Source organism: Copadichromis virginalis, linkage group LG7, assembly GCF_057382275.1.
Source record: "Copadichromis virginalis isolate Kocher_CV1m ecotype Utaka linkage group LG7, C_Virginalis_male_GT1.1, whole genome shotgun sequence".
NCBI classification, from domain to species: domain Eukaryota; kingdom Metazoa; phylum Chordata; class Actinopteri; order Cichliformes; family Cichlidae; genus Copadichromis; species Copadichromis virginalis.
The window spans coordinates 37,536,129-37,546,112 of NC_140624.1; the positions used below are offsets into that span (position 1 = coordinate 37,536,129).

Consider the following 9,984-nt stretch of genomic DNA (forward strand, 5'->3'; position numbering starts at 1 on the left):
GTCTGTGCAGAAAGTCTGTTTAGACTGGGTCAGTGACTGCTAGGACAAAGTCTATGTTAATGACCTTATCTCTGTTTACAGCTGAAAAAAAAACTGTACATATAATCCATTACTGCCTTTTTCTTATGAGTAGTGACCCTAGTTGATAGAAACATTCCAAAGTAACAAAGGACACTGTCTAATTTGTCACAATTCATATTAAAAGAAATAACCAAAAGAGACAAAAAGACAGAAGCTGTAAATCAGCAGTAAATAATGCCCTCATCACACTGATTGGCACTGTTTGTCCTTCACATTGCTTCATGGCTATTACTATATATTGCTGTCAGCATGAAATTATATTCTATTTTTGCTCTGGTCAACTTGCAGTAACTCCTTATAATCACAGCATGAGCAAGAGCCTTCTATTACTTCAGCAGAACTAGAGACCGTATGCTTTATCACAGCTGTGATGGCTCATCATAGATCAATATTATCTTGTCAAAGATAACACTTTTCTTCAGAGAGAATCTTTACTTAGCATCTTTATTCTGTAAAAGAAAAAAAAGTGAGCTTTTAGTTGGTTGCAGAATGTGAGCCATGTGAACAGCCAATTTCTAGTAAGACCTACCCTGCATTTCTCTCCCCCCCCCAAAAAGAAAAAAAACCCCTGATATACACTGTTTTCCTTCTTCAAAGCCACTGTGATATCTCACTATTGGATACATTGCTATGACAGTTTACATTTGCATTCATGGTCATGGGCTTTGAAGATCCTCTTTGTCAAATTTATTGACAATGACTGTACTGGATGCATTGTTATAGTGTTTTTTGCATTCATAAATACACATTTATATCAAGCTCAGGGTGATTTGCAATAAATTTGATCATTCTTTTTATTATTTGGAACCAAAGTCAACAGTGAAACACATATAGTACTTTGATTTATGACATCAATTTAAGCCTCAGCTGTACAGATGTCATTTTGCTAACAAGCTAAACCAGAATGTTGAGCAGGGTAAACATTATATCTACAACATATTACTATTTTCAATGTAATCATGTTTACAGGCTGTTATCGCTGCTGTTGTACTTTTGTGTAACTGGAGTTTCTTTCTTTTTCTTTAATAAAAAAAAGCTTTGCGAGGTGCGCCTCAGAAAATCATTAACAGGCTAACTGCAATGTTGAGGTGCTGTGGCAAGTTAGCTGCTCTAACCCTCTCTAACCTGCCTTAGCTCTTGCCACATGCTTTTCATTTTTTTTTTTTTAATATTTTGAATAGTTATGTAAACTAGCCGGTGCACACTGATGTATTTTGGTTTATTTATTTTACTAAGATTATCTTGATTGTCACTCTACAGATGTGATAGTGTTACTAGACATGCTGAAGACAAATAACTATAATGTTTTTTTGGTTTGCTTTTTTGAAATGGTATAATATTTTCATTCACCACAGTCAGGTTTTCTTTAATGCACGGACCACATATTTATCGTCAAACAAGTAAGTACAAATTTCCTTTGAGGTGAGGTTAGTGTGAAAGGAAGGAGGGAGTGTGGGGCAGACTGAGGCTGCAAGGCAGCAATCACACAAAACACATTTGGAGATCATTATAGAGCCAGTCATGCTGAGTGACTCCAACAGACTGAAACACTGCTTACAGTGTTTAAAGTGGATTTGATGAAAGCTTTCATTCAGTCCAGCTCATTAGTTTGAGCCTTGGATTGTACACATTCTGAGATTACTCACTGTGGGCCTGTGCTGAGCCGCCAATGCCAGAGGGTTTACTTTTCATTTATTTCTACATAAATAACTCAGTAGAAGCACAAATCTAAAGCAGAACACCTAATATGTTCAGAAAGCATAGCACATGTCCTCAACATCACTCTGCTGTTTGAAAAGCAATATGTGGGTAGCATTTCAGGCAACTCTAGCAAAAAAAAAGCAAAAAAAAAGAAAAGCTTTCACTGCCAATGTTTCACCAAGCCTATATTAGAAATAATTTAAAAATGTGTAATAATTTGAGCAATCCTATTGAAAAGAATATTGTTAACCTGCTGGTTATTCACACAAGTTGAAGACTTGTAGCCGACCATATGGCAACCATTGGCTACTAGGCAAAAATGTGTATTCCCCAATCAGCTGCAAGCGGTTGCTTTGCTAAAGCGCTGTTCACGTGGGGCAAGAGACCTGTCACTGACCCTCTGGTCACCACCACCTTGGGAAAAAATTGTTTTCCGCAACTAGCAAGTGGATATTGGAGTTGCTGGTTGTTGTGGTTGCCGATAGCAGCATGGAATGTGCTAACATGACTGCAAACACTCACAAACTATTTACCTTCAAAGTAAAAGCTTTTTGAAATGTATTTTGTTGCAGGGGAGAATGAAAGGCACCGCTTTTACTTTGAAGGTAAGCTGTCACTGTTTTTGGTCTGAGGGTAAATGGTGAGTATTTGCAAAATTCTGACTAAAGCAAAGATTTTTTGTTCAACTTTTGCTTGTCAGTAATAAACAAATATCCACTTGGAAATTCTCTTTAAACATTTCCACATGCAGAACTAAAGTATCAAAAATACCTTAGGGCAGTGGTACCTTTAAATACAGACTTTGAGTATTTGGCCCATAGCTGGTGAGTTGACTACCTCTGTCTCTGATTCCTGTACACAGTACTGCATCACTGTGCTATAAGAAACACATTTTCCACCATTACCTTTAATAGAATTGAAAAACCTTAACACAAAAGGGTTTAAAGCCAGACCCTATTAACATCCACTCCAGAGCAGTATTGTTGTACTTTTCTAGAAAAACATGGCTCCCAATGTTTCTTAGAATCCATTGAAATTGTGAATGTAGGCATACTCTGAGTGTACAGGGTTGTTTGAGTTACTTCAATCCTTATAGATACGTGGACCAATGAAGAACAGGACTGTAAATTGAATATAGAGTCTCCACTTGAAAAATGGCAAAAAAAATCAATAATATTTTGCATGGCTGGATCGTGAAGGTTCCAAATAGAGCTTCAACATGCAGCAAGAAGAAATGTGCCGTTTGACGCCCCTACACCTCCTGAAAATCCATTGTTCCACCGAAGGAAAAAGGACCCCAGACCATTACGGTGCCCCATCCACTGTGGCACGTAGAAAACATCTCAGGTGGGATCTGCTTGTCATGCCAGTAACGTTGGAAACGATCAGGACCATCAAGGTTATTTTTTTTTCTCATCAGAGAATAAGACTTTTTTTCCACCTTTCAATGTCCCATGTTTGGTGCTCTTGGTGTCCAAACGGTCAGTTCTGTGGCGTTCAAGGAAACAAGACCTTTGAAGACGTTTTCTGTTTGTGAAGCCCTTCAGTGTCAGATGCCATCTGATGGTTATTGGGCTGCAGTCGGCACCGGTAACATCCTTAATTTGTGTAGAGGATTGTCTGGTGTCTTGACGGACAGCCATTTGGATCCTACGGCTCAGTGCTGGTGAAATTTTTTGGGGTCTTCCACTTGACTTTTTTGTTCCACAAGCCTCAGGATCATTTAAGAAATTCCAAATGACTGCCTTACTGGGTCCCACCTCAGCAGCGACGGCACACTGCAAGAGACTCTGCTTATGCAACAAAAAGGAAATTTTTTTTTCCCTTTTCCATAAGAACGTCATGACAGTGAATCCACATTTTTGGATAGATTTGGTCTTTTAAAGGCATGTGGTCCTAAACCTTTGATCAGCTGCAAAACAGCCTATTTAAGTGATGTTTTCAATAAACTGCATGCTCAAAAAATGTTTTGTCTCACTCCCATTTATTCTTGTTGCAAGTTGAACATTACTTGGAAGCTTGTTAAGATTCAACCATGCACCTTAAACTTTTGATCTGGACTGTATTTAGGTTTTGGACTGTTTTGGAGTGTTGATTGGATAAAATAAGGTGTGCTGTTGGCTCTGGAAGTAAGATTGGCAATTTTAATATTTTCTAATGTGCCCTTAAACCAACATATTAATTCATATTAATGTTCTCTAGAGATAGTTAAAAAAGGAATTTGTTGAAGAATGGATTACACAACACTATTACTGAATTAACTGAATTCAACTTTTAAATCTGATGGCTGGCAGTGAGGCTATACGCTGGGAAATTATTCTCACTGCAAGGTCGACATTTAGCTGATGCTCTTATCTAAATGTTAAAGATTGGAGCCACATTTCTCTTTTGTTCTGGTCTCCTTGATGCCTTGAAGCCTGTGTCCGAAAGCATTCATGCGCATGGAATGATGCAGTCATTCACCAACATGGCCCTAGGCCCTTACGGACGGAAGACAGAACAGGCTCCTGTCTGACTCAGCTCAGGTCCACACAGTGGGCTGTCAAAAACCATCATCTTCATACACTCCTGCAATCAATACCTTACAGCCTCCTGACAGAGTGTGTTAGTGCAACACACTCCTGTTTATTTCGTACTCTTAACCACAAAGAGGCTCAGTAAAAGGATAGCGTGGCAAAGGATATAAAAGGGAACAATAACATTTTTAGTGACAACACAAAGTCTGTTCATTCCTACTTTGTTGGCAACAGTGACAAAAAACAAATCAGAGGGTTTTGCAACAGCAAAGTGTTGAAGTTATTTCACAAATTCCCACAGTTTGGAATTATTTAATGCTTTTTGTCCATGGCGCCACATAAATGCAACATTTATTTTCTCTTGCCTGCTAAAGTTGCAAGCAGGGATATTTTGCAAATGTTACAAGTTGTTGCAACAATTCTTGCTCAAAGTCTGTGATTTATAGCTCAGAAGCTGAATGCTTAAGCCTTTCCAAAAAGTTTTGACATAGGGCTCAACTTAGGAAGCTCTGGACGAGTCTATACAATAATGCTATTTGTGCTACAGCACAGTGCTGTACATCAATGTACACTCGCAAGAGAAGAAACACATTAAAAGCAGTGAAGTTAAATATGCTTTAATTCAATTACATTTATGCATTTTTTGTTGCTTATTGTGAATGAAAAACTACACCAAATAAAATCAGCTGAACTTTAAAAACCTTGACTTTAGAGTGTTGAAATATCTATCTCTGGAGGACTGTTAGTGCTGAAGCACTGTTGAAAATTTTCACAAATTTAAAGTTAGCAGTAAGTTGATGTAATTAAAGCAGAGCTTTGGCTGATGAATAGCTACAGTGTCCTCATCTCAAAACATTACTTTCAGAATTTGCAAATGCAAAACTGAAGTATATTCATTTTGTTAAAGATGCACCAGGAAAGCCAGAAATGAGAATGAAGATTTTTGACCTTTCGCCTACAGTACAAATGTCTCTATGGAAATTATATGTATGAGGCAATCAAAAGTACAGCCATGGAGTTTAGTCTGTATAATGTAGCCTGCTGTCAAAGTTACCATATCTGTTGCAACATCAGCTACTTGTGTTCCAGGGCTACAAGCCAGCTTGCCCTTAAAACACACACATACAGTGAGATGCACACACATACACACAGACACACAGGAACACACACAGACGCACTTGCAAAATCAATAATCTTCAGTCTCACTTGACAAACAAGCACACCAGAGCCTCTCTGTGGTATGAGGGTTTTCCATCCTGCCAAGTCTTGGTTCCAAAACTTGTGTATAAAGTTGCATCTTCTTTTTTTTAAGATGTTAAAAATCCAAAAGTTTGCTTACAGACTTGTGCCCAAACTCAGCTTTGTTCCACAAACAGGAATAGAGTACAGATATACTGTAGTAGCTCCAAGTCAGACTTTCACCTTTGAACTACAAAGACTGTGTAGGTCTCAGTGCCAAAACAAATACATTCTGTCATTTATAATTACTTTCAAATCATTATAAAATCCTGCTAGAGGTTTTAATGACTTTGAAAGTTTTTGTTGAAATAGTGGTCAGAATTATAATTAGGGCCGGGTCACATTAGATTTATCAACAAACTTAAGACAAGAATTTTGATAAGGAATGCATACTACGCATAGACATGCGTGCACAAAAAATAAAACGAGAAGAAAAGAGTAGTATTGATATGCCAAGCACAACTCTGCATAGCAAAAGAAACTCTATTATTGCTAATAAACTGTGATGTGTGATATATAAACCCTCTGCTTGACTCACCCATGCTAACGTCCAGAGAGAAGGGGTCCATAGTGAGCGGTCTCTGCCAGACAGACTAGAATTCTGTCTTCCACTCTCAGGTGATAACTTGTTCTGGAGATCAGAGAAGGTCTATGTATGTCAGACTGTTCTCCCAACAAACTCTTTTTTAATCTTTTTTTTTTTTTTTCCGGGCTAGCTCACTTGCAAAGAATGGACAGTCCCCTGATGCAGATCAATCTGTTTAGAACTCTCCATTCTGGGCATTAGGAAATCCTGGCTTTCTTTGGGTCTAAAGCAATCGAAAGAGAGCAGTGCATGGCTAAACTCCTAAACAGGACTTTCTCATGCTTGCTGGTACCTTCCAGGACAATGCCACTGGTGATAGGGGTTTGTTTTTACTATTTTTTATGCTTCAACACCACTTTGTGCTGCACATGCCATCATACAAGAACACAATAATGAATATTATCAGGGCTTCACACACTGGTGGTGCATGCTAATTTGTATATATATAAAACCATACTGGTACTACAAAATGCAAAATCCAAAATGCAAAAAAAAAAGAAAAAGAAAAAGAAAATCTCCCCAATGAACAATCAACAAAGACTCAAATAAATGAATAAAAAAAATATTGCTAATATTCAGTTTCACATCAAAAGCTAAACCTTATATCGAAAAATAAAATTTCCACCATTAAGGCAGTGGACAGGTCATTTGTCAAACAAGTTTGCAGTCTTGGAATGATATGTAACATCATTCCATCATATAAATTGTGGCACAAGGCCATGGACATGTATGAGCCTATTTGATGTTTAGACATCTCAGGGTTAGCAGTTCAGTCCCTGAACTGTAACGGCCCAGTTCAATGAGCTTATTGTGTCTTTCTAGAGTTCTTGTTCATTGTTACCGTGTTCATTTTCAGAACTAGATTATACTCTAAATCAAGGTAGTTTTTCCTTCCTTCATCATTCCCAGCAGTCACTTAATCCATAATGAATTTGCTTTTAATATTTGAGATTCTTGCTGTGTCAAAACCTATTCGCTCTCAACATCCATAGAGGTGTACAGTTAGATCCACCTTTTTACCACTGTACACCATTATCAATATGTGACTGAAGTCCAGACTTTTAACTTTTATTCAAGGGATTTTACAAAAATGTTGCAATGTAATGAAGTTTAGGCATTACATAAATTATTCACAATTCCCACATTTTTTAAGGCTCAAAATTAATTGGATACACTACCATAATTTTAATTATTGGGATTGTTTTAATATATGGATGAAAATCCTTTGCGCTCAATGAAAATGCTCTAATCTCTGTTAGGACTTTCCTATAGCCACCATTAGTTTCTTCTTGTTTGTATGTCTTTCTGCATTAAGTTTTTCTATGTAATATGAAATTGAAAAGCATGCTCCACAGCTGAGATCATGGCTGACATGGCCACTGGAGAATATACAATCTCTATGACTTAAGAAACCCCACATTTACCCTCTTCTCCATGCTTTTTGCTTCCTATCATTCTGCTACAAGTTATTCTCACTTTCATCCTCCCAAGTAATTTTTAGATGGATACAGGTTCTGTGAAGATTATGTGTGTGTGTGTGTGTGTGTGTGTGTGTGTGTGTTTTCTTGTCAATTGTCAAGTCTAATATTGTTCATCTTGTTCTTAAGTGTAATCAGTGGTTTGCCCTGACATCTCTTTGCGCTTCATATTTAAAATTGCAGTTAAAAATCTATATAATTCAGCACTTAAGATGTTATTTCTGCTTCATTTCTCATGAAAAAACAAGTCAGGAAGCTTCACCTATAATACTGCTAATTAGTCAATTGTGCGATTGTCAGCAATTGTCAGTAATTGGCCAAAAGTGTTTTTAAGCAATTTAATCCTAAGTGGCAGTAATTAAAAACATTTTGTGATATTCACATATTCACAAATGTCTCATACTTGTCAATCAAAATATAGATGAATATATTCACCATGCAGGGAAATAACAATTCTTCACTTAAAAATAATACAGTTTAAGTATAAAATATTTCATGCATATTCACTTTTAATGCATTTTCAATATCTCCCCTTGCTCCATCCAACAATATAAAGAACTCATTCGTTAATACTGATAATGCTTGCCATGTGTCTTTACTGTACCTTATGTCAAATAATTTCTCTGCTCTTTCATCAAAAGTATATAATTATCTTATAGCTGCTGCTATCAGCTCTGCTAATATTTTTTGCAAATTCTTTGCATCCACACTACTGAAGATGCTCCGTATACAATATCTTTGTCTGTCGATATTTTTTAAATGGAAACTTACCTAGTAAAATACATATGTGCATGTGGCACCTATGCTAATGATCCAAACCCTGGAACCAGCACCTCCTTGCAAACTTCCGCAAAAATTCTATTACATAACATTAAAAAACAAAAGTTTGAGCACGCAATAATTGTAATAGTCTGGCCTAAAAAATAAAATCAAAAGTACTCTACTACTTTATATTTTTGGACTATATCAATATCATAAACCAAATGAACTAACCTGTCTTTTCTGCAAATTACTGGGCAGCCAGTTATTAATTCACCCCATTGGATGAACTGCCGTGAAAAAACAAACAAACAAACAAACAAACAAACAAACAAACAAACAAACAAACAAACAAACAAAAAACAAAACCCTGATTCATGATGCTACTAAACCATGCACTAACTTTTGATAATTTATTTCATGCCATCCTGTGGTTGATGTGCTATATATTACCTTACCTTTAACGCCCACATTCTGACCTACAGCTTGACTTGGAGGTCACACCCCTTTGCACGGTCACTGGGTAAATATTTCCTTCCTGATTCAGCAAAGCAACGTCAGCTGGGAGGGACAGACTGGCTTTGGATTTCAGGGGCTGAGCCAGACAGACTTGTTTGAGGAAAAAACACAAAACAAAACAAAAAAGATGATAAAAGAAGCAGTAAAGGCTGGTTGGTTGTTTTCTTAATGTACCAAGGAGTGGGATGATTGGCCCAAGGAAGATCTCTGTATGTCAATCTTCTTAAAAAGCAAGGTCCATGCTGCTTCAATTAATTTCTGGCCTTGAGGGATTCTTGACCATTGCTTGGGGCTCCAGAAGTACACACACACCACATGTGAATGTAGGAAATTTGAAACCGTTTAAACAAATCAGTGAAGAATATCAGTTACTTGGATTCCTGCTGTCATTCAGTCTCTTACCCTGCTGCACAGGCATTTGTCTCCATTTGATTGACTATGTTGTCGTTTGCAAAAAGAAAGAGAGAGACATTTCTCAATGTATTAAGACAAAGTACTTGCACATTATTTCTCCTAGCATAAAACCACGCTGCAAAATTATTGCAATCACATGTAGCTGGCTTTTAAGTTGAATACAGCTAAAAAGCTATTGGCTGTCTGTAGGACCTCTGACATTTGTGTGAGTGCATGTGGATCTGTCTAGCAGACATGCACGTGTAAAACACAGATGGTCAGATGTAATAAACATGGCCAGTGTTTTTGGCTCACATAAAGGGCATGGCGCTGGGGTTTTATTTCATCACAGCCTTGGGGCATTAATGTGTTCATCCAGACTCTCAAGTGGTCTTTATGAGGGAGAGGAGGGAAGCCTGTTTCCACCTTGTTTGAAATCTTTTTTTTTAAACAGGGTGTGGCAATAGGGAAGTGCTGGAATAACGGAGGCCATGGGGAGTAGGGAGGGAATTAAGGTGGCTTCCAATTGGTGCCGGATGTTTGAATAGGGCAATATGACAGCAAGGGCCTTGTGACAGAGGCCTGTTTAGAACCTCAGTTGAGCAGGCTGCACTGTGAAGCAAGTAACCACATCTGTTTTCACTCAAAACAATCAGAGACCAGCACTGCAGGCAGCTTGTGCCTGTTATTAAAGGCTTTCTGGGGCCTGCTG

At 37.7% G+C, this 9,984-nt stretch overlaps 1 protein-coding gene across 3 annotated transcripts in view; it reads right to left on the reverse strand.

The window, feature by feature from the left end:
• Positions 1 to 6,328, reverse strand: part of rxraa (retinoid X receptor, alpha a) — a 162,544-nt gene extending 156,216 nt beyond the window's left edge. For 2 of the 3 annotated variants that reach the window (XM_085463289.1, XM_085463285.1), the window contains exon 1: positions 6,076 to 6,328. In XM_085463289.1, the coding sequence (XP_085319415.1) occupies positions 6,076 to 6,106 (31 nt within the window). In that variant the 5' untranslated portion in view covers positions 6,107 to 6,328. The remainder of the gene's footprint in view (positions 1 to 6,075) is intronic. The other variant, XM_085463286.1, reaches the window with a different exon arrangement.
• Positions 6,329 to 9,984: the final 3,656 nt, after the last annotated feature.